At 47.5% G+C, this 27,516-nt stretch overlaps 9 protein-coding genes across 9 annotated transcripts; 3 read left to right on the forward strand and 6 right to left on the reverse strand.

The window, feature by feature from the left end:
- Window positions 1–67: 67 nt before the first annotated feature.
- Window positions 68–478, reverse strand: LOC306952588 (histone H3.2; the record flags this gene model as incomplete). The annotated part of the gene is made up of 1 exon (XM_079543309.1): window positions 68–478. One exon carries the CDS (start codon window positions 476–478, stop codon window positions 68–70), a length of 411 nt encoding a protein of 136 aa, XP_079399435.1.
- Window positions 479–1,872: 1,394 nt separating this feature from the next.
- On the reverse strand, window positions 1,873–2,253 carry LOC306947252 (histone H2B 1/2/3/4/6; the record flags this gene model as incomplete). The annotated part of the gene is made up of 1 exon (XM_079536518.1): window positions 1,873–2,253. The coding sequence occupies one exon, from the start codon at window positions 2,251–2,253 to the stop codon at window positions 1,873–1,875; it is 381 nt and encodes a 126-aa protein (XP_079392644.1).
- Window positions 2,254–2,607: 354 nt separating this feature from the next.
- On the forward strand, window positions 2,608–2,997 carry LOC306948450 (histone H2A-IV; the record flags this gene model as incomplete). Its single annotated transcript, XM_079538084.1, has 1 exon — window positions 2,608–2,997. One exon carries the CDS (start codon window positions 2,608–2,610, stop codon window positions 2,995–2,997), a length of 390 nt encoding a protein of 129 aa, XP_079394210.1.
- A 644-nt stretch (window positions 2,998–3,641) lies between these two features.
- LOC306953106 (histone H1.11L) lies at window positions 3,642–4,319 on the reverse strand (the record flags this gene model as incomplete). The annotated part of the gene is made up of 1 exon (XM_079543954.1): window positions 3,642–4,319. The coding sequence occupies one exon, from the start codon at window positions 4,317–4,319 to the stop codon at window positions 3,642–3,644; it is 678 nt and encodes a 225-aa protein (XP_079400080.1).
- A 7,720-nt stretch (window positions 4,320–12,039) lies between these two features.
- LOC306958133 (histone H2B 1/2/3/4/6) lies at window positions 12,040–12,420 on the reverse strand (the record flags this gene model as incomplete). Its single annotated transcript, XM_079549557.1, has 1 exon — window positions 12,040–12,420. The coding sequence occupies one exon, from the start codon at window positions 12,418–12,420 to the stop codon at window positions 12,040–12,042; it is 381 nt and encodes a 126-aa protein (XP_079405683.1).
- Window positions 12,421–12,774: 354 nt separating this feature from the next.
- On the forward strand, window positions 12,775–13,164 carry LOC306958080 (histone H2A-IV; the record flags this gene model as incomplete). The annotated part of the gene is made up of 1 exon (XM_079549482.1): window positions 12,775–13,164. The coding sequence occupies one exon, from the start codon at window positions 12,775–12,777 to the stop codon at window positions 13,162–13,164; it is 390 nt and encodes a 129-aa protein (XP_079405608.1).
- A 5,385-nt stretch (window positions 13,165–18,549) lies between these two features.
- LOC306947261 (histone H2B 1/2/3/4/6) lies at window positions 18,550–18,930 on the reverse strand (the record flags this gene model as incomplete). Its single annotated transcript, XM_079536530.1, has 1 exon — window positions 18,550–18,930. One exon carries the CDS (start codon window positions 18,928–18,930, stop codon window positions 18,550–18,552), a length of 381 nt encoding a protein of 126 aa, XP_079392656.1.
- A 344-nt stretch (window positions 18,931–19,274) lies between these two features.
- Window positions 19,275–19,664, forward strand: LOC306948459 (histone H2A-IV; the record flags this gene model as incomplete). Its single annotated transcript, XM_079538097.1, has 1 exon — window positions 19,275–19,664. The coding sequence occupies one exon, from the start codon at window positions 19,275–19,277 to the stop codon at window positions 19,662–19,664; it is 390 nt and encodes a 129-aa protein (XP_079394223.1).
- Window positions 19,665–20,655: 991 nt separating this feature from the next.
- Window positions 20,656–21,315, reverse strand: LOC306948503 (histone H1.01; the record flags this gene model as incomplete). The annotated part of the gene is made up of 1 exon (XM_079538142.1): window positions 20,656–21,315. The coding sequence occupies one exon, from the start codon at window positions 21,313–21,315 to the stop codon at window positions 20,656–20,658; it is 660 nt and encodes a 219-aa protein (XP_079394268.1).
- Window positions 21,316–27,516: the final 6,201 nt, after the last annotated feature.

The raw sequence follows: 27,516 nt of genomic DNA on the forward strand, positions 1-27,516 counted from the left end.
TCCTTTTATTGCAGATGGAGTGGCTCTTAAAAGAGCCTTTGGGTTTGGCAGAGAAAGGACAGCGGCCTCAGGCGCGCTCCCCGCGGATGCGCCGGGCGAGCTGGATGTCCTTGGGCATGATGGTGACGCGCTTGGCGTGGATGGCGCACAGGTTGGTGTCCTCGAAGAGCCCCACCAGGTAAGCCTCGCTCGCCTCCTGCAGCGCCATGACGGCCGAGCTCTGGAAGCGCAGGTCGGTCTTGAAGTCCTGCGCGATCTCGCGCACCAGGCGCTGGAAGGGCAGCTTGCGGATCAGCAGCTCCGTGGACTTCTGGTAGCGGCGGATCTCGCGCAGCGCCACCGTGCCGGGCCGGTAGCGGTGCGGCTTCTTCACGCCGCCCGTGGCCGGCGCGCTCTTGCGGGCCGCCTTGGTGGCCAGCTGCTTGCGGGGCGCCTTGCCGCCCGTCGACTTACGCGCCGTCTGCTTCGTGCGCGCCATCGCACAGCACTCGACAGTACACTCCCTGCTCTCGGCAAAGGTACAGCGGCAAGCCTTCTGCGGCGGCGGTATTTATAGCCGCACGCTCGCTGCCGATTGGACGCTCCCGGGAGGCGGTCTGTCATTGGCCGAGCCTGGCAATTCGAAAAGCCCGCTCTTCGCGGGCGGGAACCCCGCCCCGCCCCGCCCCCTCGGCAGCTGAAGCCGCCAAGCCCTTCCCCTCCCGTCTCGTCCAATCCGCCCGTTCTTCTCCGCGCTGAGCCAGCCCACCACGGACGCCTTTTCGCTGCCGGCTCCACCGTTGTTTCAGGAGAAATCTGAGAGCCGCCTCACACGAATAGCGGCGTAGAGCGTGACGGGAGAATAGCGCAGTCCCGCTGTCCCTGCCTCAGACTCTGCCTACTCCCCGCTCCCCCCCCAGCAGAAGCAGGGCTGGAGTCAGAGCCCGCTTTTCACGTCCGTGTTCGCTGCTATTGAGGAGCCCCTTACTGGCTCAGGGCCGCGGCAGCACCGCTCCAAGCGCGGGTCGCAGCCGTCGCTTCGCGCAGTGCGAGCGTTGCCGGGCTGCTTCCCGACCCCGCCTTCCGACACCCGCCCTCGGTAAGGCTCCGCTCTCCTCCGAGAAGGGGAGACGCGTCCAAGAACCGCCTAGAGCTGCCGCGTCCTTGCCCCGCCCCCTTCTTGGGCCGAGGAGAGGCGTGCAGTCCTCACTCAGGTCCGCCTCGCCTCGACCGCTACAAGTCCCGCGGGCACCGCTCTCCTGCCCGTCCCGTCCCGTCCCTCCTTGGAGCTGCAACGCGGAGCGGTGGGGGCTGCGGAGAATAGGTGAGAGCTGAGGATCGGGGCCGTGGGGGACATTGTGCTCGGAGCCATGGGTAGAGCGGCGCAGTACCGAAGGAACAGTACAATGAAATAACCCCATTGGCTTTCTCTCTCCTGAAAGAAAACTGATGGTGCTGCTTTTATCCCTTAAACTCTTTGTTAATATTCCTACAGCGATCTTACATTCTCCATGCCTTAGCGGTGCCCAATTGACAAGATTTTCACTCGTGCAAGTGGAGAAAATGTAGGAATCATTTACACAAAAATGCACTTCAACCATTGCTAAGAACATCGGTACTGGTCGGTAGTGTCCCACAAACAAGACAGTTCATTAGACTAAAGGCATCTTTACCAGTCTGAGATAAACATGCTCTCCAGAAAATACTGTAAAATGTTGCATAAAGCAAGTAAGTACTCTCAGCGAGTTAACATCGTACTTGTGCTTATTCTGCTCTTTTAAAAACACAAAAACTACAGTGTACCAACAACTATCAAGTGCCATAGCTCTTTTACTGAAAGAGTGGGTGGCTCTGAAAAGAGCCTTTGGGTTCAGAGTGAGGATCAGGACCGCTCTACTTGGAGCTGGTGTACTTGGTGACCGCCTTGGTGCCCTCGGAGACCGCGTGCTTGGCCAGCTCGCCGGGCAGCAGCAGCCGCACGGCCGTCTGGATCTCCCGCGACGTGATGGTCGAGCGCTTGTTGTAGTGCGCCAGGCGCGACGCCTCGCCGGCGATGCGCTCGAAGATGTCGTTGACGAACGAGTTCATGATGCCCATGGCCTTGGACGAGATGCCCGTGTCGGGGTGCACCTGCTTCAGCACCTTGTACACGTAGATCGAGTAGCTCTCCTTGCGGCTCTTCTTGCGCTTCTTGTCGCCCTTCTTCTGGGTCTTGGTGACCGCCTTCTTGGAGCCCTTCTTGGGGGCGGGCGCGGACTTGGCCGGCTCGGGCATGCTGAACACCAAACAAGCACTCAAAAACAACACCCCACCACTACACTCGCAGGGAGCGAACTGAAGCAGCCGACCGCGGGAGCCGCTTTTATAGCGGCGCTATGCAAAGCAGCAGCTCCGCAGCGCCGCGTTGCCATTGGCGGTAAGTTCGGCCCTGTGACGTCACCACCACACGCGCTTCACCATTGGAGGCGCTTCGATTCGCTCGCCCATTGGCTGCACGCACTGCGCCTCCCGCTCAGCCTATCAGGCGGCGCGCCTCCGCTCCGCCCGAACTGAATATAAGCGGGCGGGCGCGGGCGGAGAGCACTTCGCTGCGAGCTGTTGGTTTCTTCGTGGGAGCGAGTGGCTGCGATGTCGGGCCGCGGGAAGCAGGGCGGGAAGGCGCGCGCCAAGGCCAAGTCGCGCTCGTCGCGGGCCGGGCTGCAGTTCCCCGTGGGCCGCGTGCACCGGCTGCTGCGCAAGGGCAACTACGCGGAGCGGGTGGGCGCCGGCGCCCCGGTGTACCTGGCGGCCGTGCTGGAGTACCTGACGGCCGAGATCCTGGAGCTGGCGGGCAACGCGGCCCGCGACAACAAGAAGACGCGCATCATCCCCCGCCACTTGCAGCTGGCCATCCGCAACGACGAGGAGCTCAACAAGCTGCTGGGCAAGGTCACCATCGCGCAGGGCGGGGTGCTGCCCAACATCCAGGCCGTACTGCTGCCCAAGAAGACCGACAGCCATAAAGCTAAGGCTAAGTGAGAAAGCTGTGGACAGTGTGTGGAGAAACCCAAAGGCTCTTTTCAGAGCCACCTACAAATTCAGGAAAAAGAGCTAAATTCCTTTTTCTTAATTTATTAATTGCAGTCTATGACTTAACTTTCTTTTTGGAAGGGTGGTACTAAATTCGTTAGTGCACCTATTTTTTAAGTTTAATTCTTTGTGACCGTGTTAGTACTTTTTTTATTTCCCTGTATCTTCCCTATGTTTGGTACTATTTGCTTAGCTTAGTCTGGCTGTACACAAGCATTCTTTCCCTGCCTTTGACTTATTTTCCCTCTCCCATAGTCAAATATGATTACAAAAGCATTTAGGTGCCTGCTATATAATGTTTGTGCTTCCCTTAAAAGAGAATAGACTTCAGCTCCTTAAATACCTAACTAATCTGTAAGTGATTCTTTAGGCGTGAACTGCCCCCTACGTTACTGCAAATATTTAAGGCAATTTTTGATGCTATTACAAGCCTTTGAAGTCCTTCAGCATGTACTAGATGTGCTTGCATGAGAAAATTAAAAAACTGATAACATTTCATCACAGAATTGAGTAAAAATGTGTTCAGCTCTTTTGGGGAAATCTTGGGTGGCTCTTAAAAGAGCCGTTGGGTTGAAAAGCAGCAGGTCAGGGGTTTACTTTTTCTTGGGGGCTGCCTTCTTTGCTTTGGCTGCCTTGGGTTTGGCTGCCTTGGGCTTGGCAGCTTTGGGCTTCACTGCCTTTGCCTTGGCTGGGCTCTTGGCAGCCACCGCCTTTTTGGGCTTGGAAGCCTTGGTTGCCTTCTTAGGGCTCTTTGCCGACTTCTTGGTGGCGGAAGCTGCTGGCTTCTTCACTTTCTTAGGACTCTTCTTCACTGCCACTGCTTTCTTGGGCTTCTTGGCAGCAGCCGCAGGTTTCTTGGCTGCTGCCTTCTTGGGCTTGGCCACTGGCGTTCGCTTCTTAGGAGCCTTCTCCTTCACCTCCCCGGGCTTCTTACTGAGCCGAAAGGAGCCGGAGGCGCCGGTGCCCTTGGTCTGCACCAGGGTGCCCTTGCTGACGAGGCTCTTGAGCCCCAACTTGATGCGGCTGTTGTTCTTCTCCACGTCGTAGCCGCCGGCGGCCAGCGCCTTCTTGAGAGCGGCGAGGGAGAGCCCCTTGCGCTCCTTGGAGGCGGACACGGCCTTGGTGATCAGCTCGGTGACGCTGGGGCCCGCGGGCTTGCGAGCTTTGGCGCCGCCCGCCGCCTTCTTCGGCTTCTTGGCGGCCGCCTTGGCCGGAGCCGGGGCGGCGGCGGGCGCTGCCTCAGCAGCGGGTGCCGGTGCGGTCTCAGACATGCTGGAGCTGCGCGGTGTGGACCGGCGGTTGCGGCCGAGGCGCCCTTATTTATAGCAGCGCAGCGGGCGCTGATTGGTGCGTTGCGGAGTCCTCCCCGCCCCGCCGCCCGGCGCGCTGCATCTCGGCTTGTGTTTCTTCCTTCTCAAAAAAGTGTGATTTTGGTAAAAATTGGTGTTCGCGGCGCTCGGTTTCTTAACCACGGTGCTGGGGAGTGAGGGTAGTTTTGTCCTTTGGAGTTTCTTTTATCTCAGATGTAAAATGATGTTCATACCGGTCTGTAATCTCTGAGTTTGGGGATTGTGCGAAGAGCTGAACAGTAAGATTTTTATTTTTACTTCTATATTGCAATTATGTTTCTGACAGCATTGCCACAGTGGCATCGGATTCGTGTTCCTGAGACGGTTTTTTATCAATGTAGTACAAAACGGAGATAATCTCGAGTCATTTTCTTTGCTTAAATTAGCTTTGAAAAGAAGCAAGTAACACAAAGTTTCCTCCAAGCTCTGCAGCTGGGTTTGGAGCTGCTTCCCGGTAACACGGTTTCATCTCTTAAAAATAACAAAACCTTTGGACATTGTGCCCTATACGGCTTTGCACAGAGCTTATAAAAAGTGAAGAAATAATGTGTCTTTCACCAGAAATAGTTAAATGAATACCAGATCAGTTTAATTAGCCAGCAGTGTCGTCTTACAAGAACATACAGATGTTCTTCCTCTGCTTTCTTCAGCTTTCTTCATCTTTGTACTAACATTTCAATTAATCATATTTACATTTCTTTCTCCCAAAAGAATTCTTTTGAGTAATCCAAGTAGGCGAATACATTAATCCCTGTGTTCATATTTTAAGATGAAGTGTTTACTTTTGTGATTATTTTTATAGTTAAGGGCATATTGTCAGTCAAATACGGCAGCTGAGCAAAAATAACCAAGGTAAGATATGCTTGTTTTCTGCATGGAAAGAACTGCAGGTTAGGCTGGAGGGACTTCTTTAATAACACAGTATAAATCCAGTAGGCGATCAAACAATTCTCTCCTCAGCACTGCCAAGGTAAACTGGAGCAGGAAATTGAGGGCAATGCTAGAGAGGAAATGCTATGATACAGCTGTTCAATACTTCTTGTCCTAACTGCTCGATTTGTGTTTTTGTTTTGTTTTGTTTTTTCCCCTCAGGTGAAGAAATGCTCTTACATAACCTGGGAAAACTTTATTTTGCATTTGATTGTATCTTTCTAATTTAAACTTCAGTACGGCACAGTATTTGGTAACTTTATAGATGTGATGAATACATTTCCTTTCATTTACTTTTATCTGCTGTTTCCTCTCCTTCTCAGCACTCCTATACTCTACAAACTGATATCTGGAGCTCTATAGCCAAAATTAGTATTGTGAGCCTTAATATTGTCCAGCTCATAATGAGAGATCTGTTTCTTTTGCTTTGACCCCTATAATTCATTTTATACATGTTCATTTTATATATAGACTATTATTAAAATCCTGTATTTCAGGAAAACATGAAACAGGACATTGAATATGTAATGAGCAGAGCTACAGTCTCCCATCTTACAGCACTTTTTTTTTTTTCCCCTCTGGTGAGACATGTAGAAACAAGATCCAGATGGGATCCATCCACACAGGATCTGATGAGAGGCTGTGAGATCCTGACGAAAACAGAAAATAGAGCCAACTTTGCCTTCCAGTTCTTAAATGCTGTTGCAGAAGAGACCATGAGCACAAGGACGGTGAGAGGACAGGATGCAGTGGTAGGTTATTTTGTGCTCTGTGGCCTCAGTGAGAGGACATAACTTACAACTTCAGCATAGTGTCTCCTGCCCTCAGCATTCATCCTGCTGGCAGCAGGTTTTGTTTTTTAACCTTTTGTATGTCGCTGAAGAAACTGCCTGAACAAAGAAGTGAGGCCACGGCAGACAATTCTTTTCTTGTCGTGTTCAGATTTCTGAGACAGCTTTGCTCATTCTGCTGACTTGCATTTCTTTTCCCCTGGTAGAAGGTCAGAGAGTGGCACAATGCACACAATCACAGATGAGCTCATGTTTGAGCTGTTGGCAGATCAGAACCACCATGGGGAAGGCAGTGGGGGGGGGAAAGGGTTTCCTTTTACCAAGGTAGGATTTTGTGATGTGGGATAAATTGAATATGTATAAAATAATTATCTTGGGATGGGTCAGATAGTAGAATTAATTGTTCAGAAGTATGCAGTACAATGTGGGAAAGGACAGGAGACCCGAGGGATTATTTCCTGTTATGAAAATGCAGTCATTTGTGGTTGTTTTTTTTTCTTTCTTTCTGCATTCCCTGCAGTAATACAGCACACAAACTCTTGTGAAGTTTATGGCAGTAGTGAAGACAGTCTAAGGATTTTGCCAGCAGCACTGATTTACCATGACTTGGGTACAATTAAAGTGTGAGAAACCTCCAAGAGATGTGGTTGTGTCCTGGAGTGGCTTTTGTCTGCATAAGGCAAGAAACAATAACATCACATGTGAAAGTGTAACAAGAGAAGGAGGTGAGGTTATTTAGAGCTACCATCTGTATCGATGCTGTGAAAGTGTAACAAGAGAAGGAGGTGAGGTTATTTAGAGCTACCATCTGTATCGATGCTGTATTTCATTCACACTTCTTATGTGTGGTATCCTATTAGGTCAATTCTGACTTCTCTGTGCTCCAGATACAAAAAAATAAATGACGTCATGAAGTCACTCATGGCAATGCAAATCTGCTTGACTTGGGATGATCTTTAGGACATCTTCTGTCATGGGTAGAGGCAGTTTTTTAAAAATGGATTTTTGATGGTGTTCTGAATAATAACACATTGTTACACGAAAGAGAAAAAATCTATTTCTCAGTTGGAAAGTGTTACTACTGCTTACAGCTCAGTCTCCAGTGTAGGACTCTTCCTTATAATAAGAGGTATTTTAGTATTCATAGATATTTTAAATTCCCATATAGATCACTAGCATCTTTTTGTAAGAAATCTACAATCAGATGCATAGTAGACATCAGGCAGAAAATTACATTATCTAGTCAGAAATATCCATATAGACTTCTTTAATGTTCCTAAAATTATTTCCCTGTGAAAAAAAATTCCAAATCCAAATATTCAGTTTTAGTTTGATGCAAAACAGAACAGAAATAGCTCCTTTCTCATTCCAGTCCATTTAGTTTTTAAAGGCTCCCAAACTCAGCTAAGGTGTAATTCCAAGAATCAGTTCAGATCAATCAGTCAGTGTAAAGTGTCATGTTCAATACTTAATGCTTCAATATCGCATAAATACAACATGTATGAAAATGTTACTGTACTGATTAATTTATACATGTAAATTTATGCTTTACTAAAAAGAGATTTTGCCTGTAGTGAATGTGGATTCAGGTAGAAAGGAGATAGCCATTCATCACTCTTTCTCTCCACTTACCTCACTCATTTAATAAGGTGGGAGGGTCACAGGAGGCAGAGCATATGACATGTCTGAAAAATGTGTATAGCACTTCGGAGACCAGGAGAAAATGTAGTATGGAAATTCTGTGAATCACTGAGATGCAGTACACTGAATATTTCCAGGCATTCAGACAAATGTTCAGGATTGTTTTCGGTAAACGTGAACAGAACTTCAAACACAGATTTCCATTTTCTGCCCTTAAGTCACATGCTTTAACAGGGACAGTAGGGAAGGGCTGATGGTCGGACTCGATCTTAGAGGTCTTTTCCAAACTCAATGATTTTGTGATTCTATGTGAAATGGCACATTAACAAGATAGTTTATTTGCTGCAGCACACGTAATTGGAGATCTCCTGGCACCTCATGCCTGGACTGCTGCTGCTCACCCTGCAGACAGCAGCTCCTTCCCCTGTGGATCTGTTCAGAGAAGACACTCTTCTGGGCTGTCCACTCCACAAACAGCCTCAGTAAACGTGCTGTGCTGCGTGGTCAAGCTTTCATTTGCTCCTCAAGACTATGAGAACAAAATGCTGTCTTCGACTTCTGCCTGGTAGATGCGGCAAAGTGGGTATGGATTGTATCAGGGTGAAATATGAAATGACAGTTGTGCAATTACACACCTTCTTGAGAGCTGAACTGTCCTATATGGTCTCCTACATTTGTTGGCAGTGCAGAGAGGTGAGGTGGTTGAGCTGCTACTTACATGCCCGGTAGGAAATAATGAGTCTTGGAAAGAAGTGCTGCACAGATGGGAAGAGTGCCACCAACTGTAGTGCTTCAGGATGGGGAAGACATCATAGCTGCCCTTCCTCCTTGTAGGCTGTGCTGAAAGAACAGAAGAAAACTGCAAAGTCAGCACTGGAAATGAGACTGAAAAGCTGGTATGCATGTATCCTTCCCAGACATTTTGGGGTTGGGAAACCTATGCATTTCAGAAGGAGGTTGTGGTAGTGGTACCAGCAAGATCAGTGGGGCATTTGTAGTTTATGTGATGCTTTCTATTAACGTGGCTCAGGATTTCTCACTGGCTGCCTTACCTGTTAGTAGGGCCACTGCAGCAGAAGATGTGGGGCCACCAGAAGTCCACTTTCTGACAGGGTTTTGCCAACCGTCTTGTTGATGTTTGGGTACTTGAGGCAGGTACTCAGTGCTGCTCAGTTTTGATTCCCAAATCCCCCGGTATTTTGGTCCATCCTTAAGATATCACCAATTTATACCACCATGACACTTCTGCCACTCTCTTTCCTTTCATTGCTGTAGATTGACACCTGTGTGACTGCACACAGACAATTGGAGCAGGATGTGGAGAGTGGTATCTGCTCTTTGTTCAGCTGGACAGAGAAATGATGAAATGTTTTCTCTGGTTCTTAATATCTGCTACAAACTTCTCCTGTCTTCCTAGGCCTACCATGATGAAGTTCAGCACAATTCTTGGCTGAGTTGCTATAACTCAGAACTACAACCCAGAGACAGAAAGCAGGTGTTTGATGAGGCAGGAAGGAGGTGGATGTTACATGTTCAATAACTTCAGGCATTGCTTGTCGTGCCATAAGGAACAAATGATCCTTTCCCAGGAGGAGGAGTGGCAGTGGGAGAGTGCTGGGTGTAGATTACTGTAAACATGAGCAGGAGGCACAATCAGATTGATGAGGTGGATGGGAGGGAGGATTGGTGAAAGAAAGAGGAAGCAAAGACAAAAGAGGCTGAAAGGCACTTCTGATTACACCTGTGATACTTTGCAGTCAATATTCACCCAAGCAGCAATTCTGAAGTGAGTCACTCCAAGTAAGCAGTAGGTCATCTACAAGGGAGGCTCAAGGGGAACCTGCCTTGATATTATTCCAGCAGTGGGCATATCATGGAAGGGAGGAAGAAGGGCCTAGCCTTGTGGGATGTTTTCCATGTGAGAAAGCATATGTTCCTGTGGGAACAGAGACTCTTCTGACACAGACCTACAAGCAGACTGGGAGTGAAATCTGCTCTGTATTGCAGGGCCAAGGCCGGATTTTCCATTCCATGGAACCAGAGCCCCAGAATCATCTTCCAAAGATCAATTGGTGTTCAGGGAACCGATTCTCTGATAGGATCTGAAGGCGCACATAGTTCAGGGGCATGCACAGTGAGGGTGTCTCTGTGAACTGCTCCTGCAGGAAGGCTGTGCTTTGGGAGAAGAAAAGGGTGCTAAAACCATTGCTTTCAGTGGTGTGATTTTTTTTTTCTTTGTCTCAGCTAAGTTCCCTTTTCCTCTGATATCAGATTGATAGGCCCCCGCTGAGGAGTGAATTCAGCTTCCTTCTCCAATTTCCATCCAGTTAAACACAACATATGGACAAAGGCACATCTGGGTGGCGGGTACGTTCTTGTTTACTTGGGCTTGTAACTGCCAGGTGAAGTTTATAAGGAACACCCAAAGGAAAACTGGTTTATACTGCCTGGTATTTATTCACTGAACCTTCTGGTGTGAATTCCAGATGTCTCCCACCATCTTTCCCTTAGATTTCTTTCCTAGTCAATACACACTAATGTCTACTGGGAACGTTTGGTAAACAGTAAGTGGCAGAAAGGGCACAATTGCATACCTGCAACGAGAAGAGGGTTTACATTTCTTCTTACCCTTAATAATAATGATAATAATGATTACAATAATAACAATAATCCTAAGGGTATGGATCATATGCAAGCAATAGGGTTAAGCTGATTGGTAGAATATTTTTTTGTAACAGTGAAAAATTGTCACCAAGGGGATGAAACCCGCTAACCCAAAAGTCAGGTTAGAAAGTTGACATTACTTTATAGCAGCAGTCACTGCTCCTCACATTCAAGTGCATGAGCAGAAGCACACATTAAATACATTCAAACGTGAATATCCATACAGCTTCCCCAAATTTCCCACCTATTCTGAGAATTGATATACATATTAAAATCTAATATATCATATTAAAATCTAATGCCACGCACGTGCTAGGTAAATATAAGACCCTTGCAAGGGGTTTTTAGTGTCATGAGGTTCCACTGCGAGTTGCTATCAAGGCAAAAGATTGCATATTACAAAGTCCAGGTCCTATATACAGTCGAGAACTTATTTACAAAAAAAATATGGGCTGTTGACTAAGATTCGCATCAGCACTTTGACCTCGTTATCAACCCTAGCAGGGTACAGCGTACCCCTCTCAAAGCTTGTGGAATGTTGAGACACTGCTTGCAGGATCCATATGGACTGCTTATCTAGGAATAACAACCTTCCCTAAACAGAATGCAGATTTGTAGAGGATTTTGCAGTAAATACCGAAGGTCCCGAGTTTACTGCCAGTTATCAGGTGACAGTGGTCAAAGTACTGAGGAAAGGAGGGGCTTTCATCCTTTATCTCCACATCATGCCAAGTCATTCACACCGTTTTTGAACATCACGATGAACTCCTATGAAGCTGCTCTGGTACCGTTAAGGATCACGCAGAAAAATCAACGAGCGCTAACTACTGTGTATCCATCTTAATTAGGCGACAAGCGTCTTGCCTGTGCAGCCTGAGCACGTGTAAAGTGACGGATGTGGGAGGAGATCACCTGCTGGGTAAAGTGCCCCGCGTGCGGGCTGGGGGGAGAAGGGCTTTCGGCTCTGAGAGACGCTGCGCGAGCAGGCAGCTCCGCACCGCGTGGGCACCCCACGCCCCAGCACCGCTTCCTCCGACCGCTTCCCTGCAGAACCTCCCCCCACCCCCGACACGGGCTCCTCCCGGCACTCAATGACGTCAGGGTCAGGGAGCTGACCTCCGTCTCTCTAGCCAATGGACGGCGACATTCGAATCAGCTCGCTACACGCAGGCGTGACTCAGCCCCCGGGCTGCAGGGTAAAGCGCCGAAACAGCGACCGCCGCGGTCTCAGTGCCTCTATTGAGATACAAGGATTTGTATTTGAAAAGCTTCGTCAATGGTCTCGTCTGAGGCTTTATTAACACCTCTAAACGCTAAAACTAGCCTGCGGAACGTTTATCCAGACCAGCTTATTTCGTTCTGGCATTTTTTTTTTTCCCTTTTAAAACACTTATAATCTGACATATGATGTAAAAGCTCAGGAAACTCGGAGACTCATTAGTTATGTGAACAATTAAGAGAAAAATAACTGTACCGAATATAATTATACAAAACACATGCAGCACATTAGCAAACAAGACACCTAACAACAGAACACAGTAATTAAAGCTCTTTCATTGAACGAGTGGGTGGCTCTGAAAAGAGCCTTTGGGTTCAGAGTGAGGATCAGGACCGCTCTACTTGGAGCTGGTGTACTTGGTGACCGCCTTGGTGCCCTCGGAGACCGCGTGCTTGGCCAGCTCGCCGGGCAGCAGCAGCCGCACGGCCGTCTGGATCTCCCGCGACGTGATGGTCGAGCGCTTGTTGTAGTGCGCCAGGCGCGACGCCTCGCCGGCGATGCGCTCGAAGATGTCGTTGACGAACGAGTTCATGATGCCCATGGCCTTGGACGAGATGCCCGTGTCGGGGTGCACCTGCTTCAGCACCTTGTACACGTAGATCGAGTAGCTCTCCTTGCGGCTCTTCTTGCGCTTCTTGTCGCCCTTCTTCTGGGTCTTGGTGACCGCCTTCTTGGAGCCCTTCTTGGGGGCGGGCGCGGACTTGGCCGGCTCGGGCATGCTGAACACCAAACAAGCACTCAAAAACAACACCCCACCACTACACTCGCAGGGAGCGAACTGAAGCAGCCGACCGCGGGAGCCGCTTTTATAGCGGCGCTATGCAAAGCAGCAGCTCCGCAGCGCCGCGTTGCCATTGGCGGTAAGTTCGGCCCTGTGACGTCACCACCACACGCGCTTCACCATTGGAGGCGCTTCGATTCGCTCGCCCATTGGCTGCACGCACTGCGCCTCCCGCTCAGCCTATCAGGCGGCGCGCCTCCGCTCCGCCCGAACTGAATATAAGCGGGCGGGCGCGGGCGGAGAGCACTTCGCTGCGAGCTGTTGGTTTCTTCGTGGGAGCGAGTGGCTGCGATGTCGGGCCGCGGGAAGCAGGGCGGGAAGGCGCGCGCCAAGGCCAAGTCGCGCTCGTCGCGGGCCGGGCTGCAGTTCCCCGTGGGCCGCGTGCACCGGCTGCTGCGCAAGGGCAACTATGCGGAGCGGGTGGGCGCTGGCGCCCCGGTGTACCTGGCGGCCGTGCTGGAGTACCTGACGGCCGAGATCCTGGAGCTGGCGGGCAACGCGGCCCGCGACAACAAGAAGACGCGCATCATCCCCCGCCACCTGCAGCTGGCCATCCGCAACGACGAGGAGCTCAACAAGCTGCTGGGCAAGGTCACCATCGCGCAGGGCGGGGTGCTGCCCAACATCCAGGCCGTGCTGCTGCCCAAGAAGACCGACAGCCACAAGGCTAAGGCCAAGTGAGCCCAACTTACGACAAATCCAGACGCAAGCACAAAAGGCTCTTTTCAGAGCCACCCACTTTTTCTTTAAGAGAGTTGATGCACTTTTTCCAGTTCTTATCTTTCCTGTGGGCGTTGATGGGACGCACGTTATATTTACGTTTTCCGTTTAGTGTGCAGCCCTTTACAAGCGTCCGCCGGCTCTGATGCAAAGCCGCGCGCAGCTCTTTGCAGGGCAGTGCTGGCGGCGCAGTTAGCCACGGTGTGCGCTCTAGTCCTCCATCGGCAGTGGCTGCTCAGGCGGAGTTGTACCGCCGCTCTCCGGGAGCTGCGCTGCACTGTAACAGGCAGAATGGGCGGTGCTTCCTGGCAGAGTGGGCCGTGGGTTTTTCGTTCCTACCTGCGGTATCTAAGCTGCTATAGGTCTGTTTGCCTCCATGAGGCTGTCTTTCGAGTGAATCTATTCGATCGATTCTATTAGCCTTTTAGGGAACCTCAAAGTTTGCTTTTCACTATTTTCACTATTGCTTTTTCTTAGTTCATAATTTGCAATCAGTATTTGCTATCCTAAACCTGAAGCAGAATTTATATCGTTTCTTCTATGAGGCTTTGCATGACATGAGGTATTCCTGTAGGATTTGAGCTGCATCAACCTCTGTTCTTTCCTGTGGGAACTGAACTTGTGTGACACCCACGTGACGATTTTGCTTCTGGGAGATTTGTATCAGTGATTTCAAACAGCAGCATCTGAAAGTTTGAGCATGAAATTGGTGTGGACAAATAGACCTCTCTGAGCCAGCTCAGCCCAGGTGCCTGTTTGCTATGATGCTGAGTTGGGTGGACTTAAAAATGCAAGTCTTGCTGTGTCCCAAGGGTAAAAGGTGAAGAAACTGTCTCACAGCTGAGGCTGTTGGGGGAGCAGCAGCTGCAGCTTGCTGTCAAATGAGCAGTGGGAAATGAGCAGTGGGTGCAGTGCACATAGGAGAGGTGTATGTTTCTTCACGTCTCTGATGCTGTATAACAGCAGCACAGGTTCTCCTGCTCTCTCTGTAGTTCAGTGTTCATCCATAATTCCGTGGCCTTTGCTTGTTTTCAGTACTGTTCAAGAGTCAAGACTAAAATCTACAGGTGACACAAACAGTGGTACAAACAGTTGTGGATTCTGCTGGTGATGAGAATTCTGAGCTGTCTTGCTTTTCCTCTCATATATAAACTCCTTGTTCTCTCCAGTTTTAAAATGAGTATATGTGCAGAATTGCTACCAGAGTAATTTTGTTAAAAGGAAATGGAATTAACTTTTTGGTTAAAGGTCAGCATCATGAGTGAGTATTTTTGAAACCACTCTGAGAGTGGCACCAGAAAGGGCCACAAAGTACAGCAAGTTACTTGCAGCCATCAAAAATAAATACATTAAAAATGAATAAAACAAGTAGTACTGCACCCGATGAGTTCCAGAGGGTGCTTTGCAGCTGTGTAGGCCTCTGGTTTTGTGACCCAATCTTGAGGGAACTGGATGCTGCTGCTCTTTGTCATGTTTCTTCTCCTATCCCACGTGTGTGAGCTGGGCAAGGAGAAGGGTTTTTTCAGTGGGATTCCCTCTTCCTATTAATTATGCTTTCATAATGCAGATTATTTTCAAGTATACTCTTTTGTAATCAAACTGGAAAATAAAGATGGGAGTTGCTTAACATAACAATAATTTGAATAATTTGCACTGTGTTTAATAATAAGTAATTTCTGGCAACTTGGAAAATAATATGAGCTGAGAAGTGGGTGAGCAAATATTGACTCAAACCAACCAACCAGGAAGCAGAATAAAGTAGTTACAGAAGTGTTTTGTTCAGTTTCTCAATCGGATCTTTGGCACTGATCATCGTGTATAATATCTGAATCATCTTCCTGTGCTGTCAGTTAAGCAGAGCAGCAGTTACTGTTACTTGTTCACCCAGATGCTGCATTTCATTTTTGCAAAGAACAGACTGTGTGGTTTTGTTTCAGTTTAACTCGTAAGTGACCGACAAATATAAAATGTACTGCATGTATGGCTAGGTAAGTAACATCTTTCCAAAACTGCTTGACTGTAACAGACTATGGAAATGAAAAACAAGATAATGGCAGTTTTTAACTGCATGGATCATTCTTTGCTATACCTTATGGTTGATAACACACTACAGGCACAAAGCACAGTGTACATGATTGACTGATTAAAATGACAAATGTGTTCATGTAAACAAAAAATAAACCTACTGTGTGTTTCTGTTCACGTGAACAAAGACAGGTTTTTCAAGGTAGGAACTGACAGTACACAACACACAGTATCAACGGCCTTTTTGAAGGCTGTGCTTTATAGCAATTCCCAGGATGATTTATGTGAACTTGCTCCACTCTCTGGTTCATAGGAAGTGTTCTCTGAGTAGAATGTGTTACAGAAGACAATGGAAATTGCTTTGGATTTAATAGTAAAGAACTGTAAAGAATATAACAGATGGTATAATGCACTATTGTGTGATTTTTATATTAATGGTGGTGTTTTCATTAATTCCAAATGTTAGTCAGGTAAAACGTTTGTGAGATGACTCTGACTGCAGTGCTGTCAAACCTGTGACCTCCTGTAGACAACTCTGATGCCCTTCACTTCGTCTTTGCTTCATCTAGAAACTTGTGTGTACTTCTTTATCTCCTGTGATTCAGTGACTCCCCTCCCTTCCCTCCTTCACCCCATCCTGATCTTCTCCTTTCATCTTACAGCTTAAATTGTAGGGCTAACATTCCCATGCCTCTAAGATCCCCTTGAATGTGATGAGTTTTGGGCTTGAAATGTTGGCACTGATCTGATAGACATGTTTGTGTTGGAATATCGGCTGCTGGATATTATCCCATGAAACACTCTCCTCAGATGGTCTCCATCTCAGATGGAGATAAAATTGTTTGCTACTCTTGCTGAGCCTAATTCTTACTGCTGTTATGAATGGTTTAAAAAAAAAAAAAAAAAGCAAGCACACAACATTTTTGATGGTACTTGGTTTTTACCGCTGCAGTGACTGGGGTCTCAGCACCGAGAGACGGAGCAATGACGGTGCTACAGTCAGATCTGATGGGGTGTGTGTGTGTGTCCACAGAGGAATGCTGTGTGCACAGCAGTATCTGAGATTGTACTCACACTGGAATATTGTACTGAGGTTGGAAGAAGAAAACATAATCAATAGTTTCTGTGCTGATGACTTTTAGGATTTGAGTAAGAAATGTGCATGCTGAAACAGCCTGCAAGAGAGGAAGATTATCTGGAATTTCATAGAATCATAAAACGGTTTGGGTTAGAAGGGACCTTTAAGATTGTCCAACCCAATGTATGTGAAAGCTCCACAGATGAAGCACCCAGCATGCAAATAGAAGAAGGGTTGAGATAATACTTGTGCATTCCTGAGCTGGAGGGATAGAATGCACCTTTATCTTTTTTTTTTTTTAGGCCAGCACGGCTGAATCTGAATTTTATATAACACACTGCTAAGTGTAATAGCTTCTGACAAATGGTTCCAATGAGCATCACCACTTTCAGAGTATGAGTATTTTTAGATATTTTCTAGATTCCCTCTCTACACCCCCCACATATTACATTATCTAAGAACTTATAGGTTGGAGCGCACTGTATTTATTCATATTTTTAAGTACTGTGTATAGAGTATAGTGTATGGGGGGGGTGCAGAAAGTGAAAGCTGTTTGTTTGCTCTAAGATATTTTGAGAGCAGATCTCAAAGCGCAATATGAAACTGCAGGAGAATGGGGAGAAGGAAGCATGGATCCCAGCATCAGTGACCAGAAATCAAAACAGAGACCTCCCACAACAGCCTCAAGCTGAAATAAATGTTGATAAATCAGTGACTAAAATAATAAAGACTTAGTGATGTCTCTGTACCGGTACTCAAACACCACATGCAGTCAGTGCTGGAAAGCTCGAGTCCAGTCATTCTGCAGCTCTTGGTGAAGCCAAGTGTTGCTGAAGCCACAGCATAATGCTTGGAGATAAGGATTATTCAGATGCATTTTAGGAGGTGGTGTTAACAGCTCAGTTCTGCATTTGCAGCAATGTCTAATTACCAAAGAGTGTGGTAGATATTTGGAAAACCAAGGGCTTGGATGAAAGACTTCAAGGCTGATAATTCAGTACCTAAAGGGAGCCTACAAACAGGAGGAGAGTAAACTCTTTGAAAGGGTTGATAACAGCAAGACAAGGGGAAATGGTTTTAAGTTGAGGGAGGGAAGATTTAGGTTGGATGTCAGGGGGCAGTTCTTTACTGTGAGAGTGGTGAGGTGCTGGAACAGGCTGCCCAGAGAGGTTGTGGATGCCCATCCCTGGAGGTGTTCAAGGCCAGACTGGATGGGGCCCTGGGCAGCCTGGTCTAGTATTAAACGGGGAGGTTGGTGGCCCTGCATGTGGCAGGGGTGTGGAATTCATGATCCTTGAGGTCCCTTCCAAGCCAGGCCATTCTGTGTGATTCTGTGTGCTTTAACAGGTCAGCCCACAGTGGCTACTTCTGCAGTTCTCGGTACTTAAATTAATGAGCTACAAATACTGAAAAGGTGAAGTACCTGCTAAGTAATATTCATCTTCACTGTGCATTTACAAGGGGAAATAGTCTCTCCTATAACAGGACAAGCTGTGCAAGTTACTGGGAAAAAAAAAAATCACAAATACAGAAGAAAATTGCTGAAGTAACTGTTAGAAAGGATTTCCATTTAATTAACTACCACACTTTTAAATACAGAGGCTTGGGCTATAGTGACAGTTTATTGGAAAGTGTAAAATAACAAAATTCTTTTACACTCTCATGCACCGCGGACACACCTCGCTTCAACTGTAACAGTTGGGACTGAGGCACCCTCAAGCGGCTGATGTCGATATTGCAGCTAAAACACCGTTGATGGAGTTTAACTGATCAATAAAACAGATACGAGTCTCTGTCAGCAATGTGAGATGTAAAAAAGCACTCTTGTCCCTTCGGTTTGCAGGAACTCTTAAAACCCGAACGGAGAGGTATTGATTGGGATGTGATGAACGATAAGGGTGCAAACGAGACAAAGACTTAGGGGAGGAAGAGGGAAGGGAATGGAGTCTCACCTAGAAGGAAAAAAAGAAAACAACAAAACACAACGAAATTGTAATTAAAAATTAAGACAAATATTGCAGATAACGGAAATACATATATTTTCTGAAACAAAATTGGCAGGTAATGCTATTTACAGAAATTATTTTTAGAAAGGATTTTGCAGATGTAAAGAAGAAACACGTACTGACAACTACGCTATTTACTTGCTTTCCGACAGGATTACAGCTCTTTCTCTGGCAAGGTGGGTGGCTCTGAAAAGAGCCTTTGGGTCGAGCAACTCAGGTACGGGAAACGGAGACAGCTTACTTGGAGCTGGTGTACTTGGTGACCGCCTTGGTGCCCTCGGAGACCGCGTGCTTGGCCAGCTCGCCGGGCAGCAGCAGCCGCACGGCCGTCTGGATCTCCCGCGACGTGATGGTCGAGCGCTTGTTGTAGTGCGCCAGGCGCGACGCCTCGCCGGCGATGCGCTCGAAGATGTCGTTGACGAACGAGTTCATGATGCCCATGGCCTTGGACGAGATGCCCGTGTCGGGGTGCACCTGCTTCAGCACCTTGTACACGTAGATCGAGTAGCTCTCCTTGCGGCTCTTCTTGCGCTTCTTGTCGCCCTTCTTCTGGGTCTTGGTGACCGCCTTCTTGGAGCCCTTCTTGGGGGCGGGCGCGGACTTGGCCGGCTCGGGCATAGCGACAAAAAGAAGTCACACAGCAACAAACACCAACACGAGAACGAAACGCCGAATGGGAAGGAAGCGGTCGTAGCCCATTTATTTATAGCTCCTCTATGCAAATGAGAAGTATCCCTTTCGCACTCTTTCATTGGTCAGTCCTCGAGAACACCCCTTTCCTCCTCTATAACTGTTTTTCATTGGTTCCAATTCGATTCGCCTTCTCATTGGCTGCCCACAACGGACCCAGACGTCAGCCTATCAGCGCAGAGGCGAGGAGCCTAAGCAAGAGCGTAGCCGAGTTCCGTCGGTCTCTCGCTGTATTCGTCGCTCGGTTGCGGTCCGAGCCTTCAGCCGCTGCGATGTCGGGCCGCGGAAAGCAGGGCGGGAAGGCGCGCGCCAAGGCCAAGTCGCGCTCGTCGCGGGCCGGGCTGCAGTTCCCCGTGGGCCGCGTGCACCGGCTGCTGCGCAAGGGCAACTACGCGGAGCGGGTGGGCGCCGGCGCCCCGGTGTACCTGGCGGCCGTGCTGGAGTACCTGACGGCCGAGATCCTAGAGCTGGCGGGCAACGCGGCCCGCGACAACAAGAAGACGCGCATCATCCCCCGCCACTTGCAGCTGGCCATCCGCAACGACGAGGAGCTCAACAAGCTGCTGGGCAAGGTCACCATCGCGCAGGGCGGGGTGCTGCCCAACATCCAGGCCGTGCTGCTGCCCAAGAAGACCGACAGCCACAAGGCTAAGGCCAAGTGAGAGAGCAGGCAGAGGCAGCACGGTCTGGAGAGAACAACCCAAAGGCTCTTTTCAGAGCCACCCACAGCATCACAGGAGAGCTCAGAAATCCACAATACAGTTTGTGCAGATGTATGAATTACTCGAGCCGTACTTTTTTTTCTTTTATGTTTATTATCAATATTATTTGTTGGGTAATAATAGCAACGCTTTCCATGCTTCCGTTAACAAAGTCGTGCCAAAGTGTTCTCCCAAAGGAATTTCTCCCGAGACGCACCGTTACGCTTTCAGTTCGTATACCGCGCTAAAGGAAACCAATGCGTTCCGGGGGCCCCCGTCACCGCCTGTCCCCTCCCCTCCTTCCCCCGCGCCTGTTCCTTTCTTCGACGCGGCCAAAAGCGTCGGGCCCAAGGCGGGGTCTGCGGTGGGTGGGGGAAGGGGCAGCGGGCCGGGCTCCTCGTGGCCAATCCTCGGCCAGGGCGGGCTTTTCCAACAGCAGAAGCTGCTGTTATGTCTCAGCGGGAACAAAAGAGATGCGAGAGCTCGGGGCTGTTATGGCGTCAGTAAGAAAAATCTCACGTCTTCCCCTAACACATAAAAGCATTTAAAGAGACACCTTAAAAAGGACCAACACAATACATTAGACGTGGCTCAGTAGTAGCTTGCGCCTGGGAAATCCATTACTTTTGTTAAAAAATATATTCTTAAAAAAGTGTCACCCGATTTTTATCAAATCATTATAAAACATTTCTTCACGGTAGTCAAACCAATTACTCGGCAAAAGATACAAAGTCTACACTTCCCTAAAGCCGCCGCGTAATACCGTGCTCGTTAGGTTTCAGTAATCGGAAGGGAAAAGGCAATTGACCTCTGACGACTTACGAATTGCTGGATCCGTGCTGCAGGTTTCTGACGACGTCGGTGCCTCAGCTCCTTTAGGGAAAGTGTGGGTGGCTCTTAAAAGAGCCGTTGGATATCAAAATAGGTAGAGCAGGAACTCTTCTGGGATAACTTACTTCTTCTTGGCTGCCGTCTTCTTCGCCTTGGCTGCCTTGGGTTTGGTCGCCTTGGGCTTGGCAGCTTTGGGCTTCACCGCCTTTGCCTTGGCCGGGCTCTTGGCAGCCTTCTTGGGGCGACCAGCCTTCGCGGCCTTCTTAGGGCTCTTTGCCGCCTTCTTGGTGGCTGCGGCCGCCGGCTTCTTGGCTTTCTTGGGGCTCTTCTTCACCGACGCCGCCTTCTTGGGCTTCTTGGCAGCAGCCGCGGGCTTCTTGGCCGCCGGCTTCTTAGGCTTGGCAGCAGCCGCTCGCTTCCTAGGAGCCTTCTCCTTCACCTCCCCGGGCTTCTTATTGAGCCGAAAGGAGCCGGAGGCGCCGGTGCCCTTGGTCTGCACCAGGGTGCCCTTGCTGACGAGGCTCTTGAGCCCCAGCTTGATGCGGCTGTTGTTCTTCTCCACGTCGTAGCCGCCGGCGGCCAGCGCCTTCTTGAGCGCGGCGAGGGAGAGCCCCTTGCGCTCCTTGGAGGCGGACACGGCCTTGGTGATCAGCTCGGTGACGCTGGGGCCCGCGGGCTTGCGGGCTTTGGCGCCGCCCGCCGCCTTCTTCGGCTTCTTGGCGGCGGCCTTAGCGCCGGGCGCGGGCGCATCGGGGGCGGCGGCGGGAGCGGTCTCGGACATCGCGGCGGAGTCCTCCGCGGAGCAGGCGAACACAATTGGGCTGGCGCGGGTCAGATGCTCGTATTTTTAGAGAGGAGCCGCGCGGTGATTGGTGCGTTGCTAAGCCCGCCCCGCTTCACGGCCGGGGAGCCCTTCGGTGTGCTCGATTTGTGTTTCTTTGGACTAACAAAAGTGTATTTTCCTCGGAATTTCTGCCACCGAATCGCCCCGTTTCCTCGGTGAGGGAGGAGAAGAGCAGGTACTTGCGTTCGGGAGAGTTTCCAGCCGCAGACACGCGTCCTGAGTTAAAGGAGAGGCGATAAATCCCGTGTGCTGCTGCTGGAGAGACCTCTGAAGAGAGAAACTTTTGTTTTTCATTGCAAATTAAAAATTTTCTTTCTGCAGAAATCTTACAGCAACCACTGTATCTTATTCTTTAGAGGGTTTTCTTGCGATTAAAATCGAAATCTGACGATTTAAAGCTATTTTGACAGTTTAAATTGATTTTGAAGAGGAGGAAGTAACACAAACTCCCCTCTCAGCTCTGAATATGGATTAAGAACCGGTTCCTTTGGCCATGTGTTTTACCTCCTAAAACGCTAAACTCTGTTGAAATAGTGTCTCATACCACCTCCTATTACTCTTATTATAGAGCTGTAAACAATTTGTTACTGCCTGTGAATTCATAAAGATGTAGCTGTTTTGTTTTGTCTTCCTGAAATTTCACTAGAGGGTAGGCAAACTTCCCCTGCTGCCTTGTGCTTTTTTCCTTTGTTTGTTTCTCATGTGAATTTCTGTACCAGTTATTAAGTAAATCGATATTTCTTTTTTCCATGTTGTATTTCTACTTCCAGTAAACAATCTCACAGTACCCCGTATTACCAAACTGCAGCTTTCTAAACTAAAGCAGCCTTCTAAACTTCTGGTTATATTTAACGATATTACTTTTGTCTCTCTGGTCAGTTAAGATGTGGATGGCCTAATGTAGCTCTTATGTACTTCTGCTCTTACTGCCTAGAGAGTATAATCTTGTTGTATTTTCTGTGATAGTTACAAAATCTTAAACAAAATTACTCTTTAAAAAAAAAACAACAAGAACAAACAAACAAACCTCTTACACAGACAAAAAATTAAATAAAGCCAGTGCAGTATCTCCTTGTCTCTCTGTAAGGAAAAATGAAAGATAAAATGAACAACAGGAAGGCCCATTTGATGAAAAAAGAAAAGCCCGTTTAATTCTTTCTCCTGCATTTTACAGTCACAGTAAGGAGGAACTGTTTTCTTGACAAGAACCACAGCTCTTTGTGATAACCTGGGTTTCAGTTAGGGGAGTGGTAGGCCATAGTTCATCCCTAAGAACCAGGAAGAATTCAATCAATACTGATGTCTGGTTGGAGGTAATGAAATCTGTTGACAAGAATGGAGCTCTGGAATAATTTTTTCAGCATCTGTACCTGATTATAAAGTATGTTATCTGTTGACTTCAATGGTTACTTAAGAATAACACAGATACTGCAAATCAACCTTGCCCTCCCATTTTCTTCGACATAACCAGATCCAACATGGAATTTAAACACTGAATTCATGCAGATATTAACAACCATGATTTCAGATTTTATGAATGTATAGTTTTAAGTTAATGCAATCCTCTTTTCTCCTCATTTTTTTTTATTTACAGCCTCTATGATATCAACGCTAAGCATGTATATAATGTGAATACGTTTGTTTTCCTCAAAATCGGGCTTCATTGAGTACAAAAGTCACAACTAAATGATGTGAAGATTAAATTAAAAAAAAAAAATCAACAATTTTCATCCTAGAAGAGGCAAATACAAAGCTAATATAAGGTTGCAGGAAAAGTGCATCTGAGCTCTGTGGTGCTACAGCAGGAAGATGATGGATAGAAGGGTAAATCCAACTGGAGCTTTCAGAATCTTGTTTGTAAAAATTATGCAACATTAGATATGGACACAAGACTGAAATATATCAGCGCAAATGTGGATACTGAAGATATATCTTTATGAGCTGTCGAAAGTGAAGTAAAAAAATAAATGTTTTTCTTAACTTGTGCCCATAAATCAGTGAATAAGATGTTGTAGTGACTTGATTGCATGAGCAGTGCATAGCAGGACTTTGAGGAGATAACGCTTAGCACCTACTGGGACAATTCACTGCATATCCAGGCAGAGGAGAAGTGTAGATCACAAGTGACACGCCTGTGACAGGAAAACTGTTCCTGCTCACTCTTATTTTGAATTCATATAAGTTCACTTCAGCCACCTTTATTTGAGAAGATTTAAATACTCCGTCCTTCAGTTGTGGCTCCACAGAGGCCTGATTCACGTTTACTGGTAGCTGAAATGGAAGTGTTTACAATGGTCACCATCCCAGTTGGGGGATCCCTCCACTTTGCTCCCGGCATTTGTTACCCTCTTATGTTCTCAACAGAAGCAGCCAATAATATATACAGCAGCGTCTGATCTGCAACAGTTGTGGTTTATCACTCTGAAACTGAAGTGACTTCAGAAATTTCAAGACACAGGGATAAGCTCTGCCCTTTCTTTTCTAATAGCTCTTCAGTGAAGGTAGAAAACAACTTTAGCGTGCAGAATTGATACTGGGAACATGTCTTCTCCACATGAAAGAAAAACATGCAGGACCAACATTTTGGAAAGCTAAGGTGCATTTGACAGTTAGAAAAAGAGTTTTGTCCACAGTCAGAACAGGTAGGGAAGAAGGAACAGAAATACGCAGTCAGGCAAGGCAGAAAGGTGGTGAAGGATTATAAAGAAGGCAAGAATGACAGTTTCAGCTCTAGGTGAGCAAGTCTGAAAGGTAAATAATCTTATTTTTGGCATCATAGGTGTTTCAGTCATCATTCATCACAGAAAGACTTCAACAAGAAAGCACTCTATTGACTCTGGCGTGCATTTTGGTTTTCCCAATGAGGAGACCAGAGGGAGGTAGACTTCCTCCCTCATTAAAAGAGGAGGAGAATGACATCAGAATCTCCAGAGATACTCTTGGAGAGAGTAATATCTGCTACATCTGAATGACTTCAGTTTTTCCCACCTTCTGGGCAGTGCAGCAGATCTCAGTACATCACAAACCTGCACAAGATTGCTATCTGAACACTGCAAGTCTCTTCCCTCCAGGTGCCCATCTCTGTCCAACTTTTGCATTTTCGTGTTCAGGCCTCCTGGCATAAGGAAGGAGAATTGAGCCACGGGATGGTGCAGCACCTGAGAGCTATCAGACATTCCCATCTGTGTCTCAGGACCTGCCAGCACTTGCTCCTCAGAAAATGAGCTCTGGGTTATATTTAGATATACGTGCAACAAAGCAAGGTAACACAGCAGTTATTCTTCTCAAGCAATTTTGTTAGGAAGCGTTTGCATGAGAGCTAACCACACAAACACGGCTAATGGCTCTACCACCAGTGTAGAACGCTCTGATCAGCTCTTTGCAGGCAACTGGAGGAACAGCAGTGGGTGCGCCTGAGCAGTTTGGCCCCTCTCTTTCCTCCAACAACAATTTCCAGAGAGATTTAGGTAAAGGTCCTTACGTGCTGCTTTCCCATGTACATGTTCCCCGGTACGAGGTACAAATACTTCCTGCAATGATGATTACACTCTTATTACAATGTTACACCCATGTCTAACTTGCCCTCAGTGACTTCACCCTTATGCAAGTTACAAATGTAATAACTCTTGTGAACAAACCAGCCAGCACAGTTTAACAGCTTTTAACCCTTAGCTAAGCAATTTTAAAGTGGTACCTACAGAACTACAAACTCGTTGAAGTTCTTTGCCTACATAATATCAATGTTGCTGCTGATGTTGTTAAGATTCCTAAATGTAATGAGGCCACCAAGAGCTTTTTAAGTCAGTGTACAGCTAAGCATCTGCAATGGGCAAGACAAGGAGGGTAGGGCAGTGGGTGACTGTCCCCGCAGATTCAGCTTCCTGGAATGTTGCACACTCCTCCTTGTTCCTTTTGGTTTAAGGATGGGGCACTTATTGAGGCCTCCCTTCATCATCATCATGCCGTGTCCTTTTGGAACTGAAAATTTACAAATCTATCCAAATAGATACAGATATGGCAGTAGAGGTTTCTTTTCATGGGGAAGGGAAAACAAGCAGCAAAAAATCTGGAATCAAAGGTTTTTCCTGATGCAATGGGGAGAAAAGATGCACTATGCTCCATACCATAGAGAACTCCCCCGCACACTTCACTATTTGACACATTTTTACTTTTTTCACAGACAGTCAAGGGAACATCATATCAGCTGGCTACCAAAGAACAGAATTATCATTGTCTTAAAGTACTTTGGTCTTCTAAAACTAAACTAAGGTATTTGACAAAATGTCTTCTGGACCACCCTGGCATGCTTTGAATGTAGCCACCAGCCAGAGACTGAGAATATCAGGCCTTGAGGCAAGCTGTCTGTGACAGGTAAACAAGATTAACAGAAGCTTGAACAATTGTGGCTTCTCCCAAAAATCCTTCCCACGTGGATTGACAGTGCCTCTCTTCCACCCACATTTAATATCAGTGAATGCCACCAAGAAAATGTGCCACCCACTGTCCCTTCAGAACAGTCTCTCCAGCAGCACTGAAGCCAGACTGCTCTGAGCAGCAAGCAGCCCACACAGAGCAATGCTGAGCAACCCGCTCTTCCACCCCACAACCCCCTGGCATTTCTGCACACTTTCTGCTCTCCACCCTTTTCTACCTGTGTGCCTGTGCTCCCTGTGGTTAAGAGCTGTAAGAGCTGCATTGGTGCTAGTAGGGTACAACATGACCTAGATGCTCCCTCACGTCCGTCCAGAGTTGTGTTTGACAAGTCAAGGGGTGACTTTGAGACCGTACGCACATACAGAGCAGGTCCATAGTCCATAAGACATGGCTTAGTGGGCAAGGTGGTGATGGACTGATGGTTGGACTAGATGATCTTTTTCCAACCATAATGATCCTCTGATTTTGAGATCTCTCTGGCTGGAGCCACCCCAGGTGGCTGACGTGACCAAACATGGGGTGTATTTTTTTGTCATTTTTTTGTCATGCAACCAGTGACAGTGGCATCCAAACACAATGCAGCCTGGGCACTTGCCACCACTGAGGGCCAAAACACTGTCACATGCTGTGGTTTACTGAGAAGTGTGGGGGTCAATCAGGTCCTGACTCCAGATAAGGCTTTGTGTCACCATTCTAGAGCAGGACTATCATCAGGTAGCACCTGGATGCCAGCAACATAGGCTGGCTTTCTTCCATTAGAAATCAGCTAAATGATTTTGAAGAGGTATTCAGTGCTATGATGTAGCTTATGTTTTACAGCCTGTGCTTCCCAGCTGTGCAAGCCTTGTGCTGCTGCCAGAGGGGCACTATCCCTGGTTAGGAGATCACCCAGACTAATAGGAACACCAGTAGGAAGGGCTGGAGCTCCTATATTCCCACAGCTAGCAAATGAGAGCAGACACAGAGTGCTTCTGCTGTCAGACTGTTAGGAACTCAGGAATAGGGCATCATAGGCAGTTAGGGATATGTGCACAGGGCATGTTTGAGGCCCAGTATGTTGTGATTTCCTATATTTTGCCTGCAACATAGTGTATGCATACTAGTCTGAAAAGGTCAAATGTATTAGGCTTAAATCTTTGCCTTCCTGACACAGAGCTTTTTGTAGTGGGATGTTTTGTTTTTCTTTCTGTTTTTAACACTGAAAAAGCAATGAAATTGTGGCTGGTTTATACACGAAATGAGGAGCAGAATAACAAGCCTCACTTGCGTACTGAGTTTAGAAGTCAGTAACACTTAACATTTGGCCTAAAGAGCAGCAAACAGGTCCAGCATTGAGCAGGTTGGAGTGGGAATCAGCCATCTCCAGCTGTATGGAGGCAGTAATCAAAGAAAAGCCAGCTGGGTTTTTGGATTTACCCAAATTACAATAGGAGGCACCTGAAAGGAAGGGAGCATGGTCACAACATCACACAGCTGTTGAGAAGAGGATCTGCTGATCATCAGAGTAATTCCTATGGTAAGTGTTCAGATTTAATGCATGTTCATTTTGATAAGCATCTTCTGGTGGGAGGAGGTAGGGATGGGGGGTGCAGAAAGAGAGAGAAAGAAAAAAAAGACAAAAATAATTTAAGCAAAATACTGATACCAGATCCTAAGTGAAGGTAGATGTTTAGTTGCTGCTTGTTCTATTAATTCTTTGGAAGA

The sequence above is a fragment of the Tetrao urogallus genome (assembly GCF_951394365.1).
Source record: "Tetrao urogallus genome assembly, chromosome: 1".
NCBI classification, from domain to species: domain Eukaryota; kingdom Metazoa; phylum Chordata; class Aves; order Galliformes; family Phasianidae; genus Tetrao; species Tetrao urogallus.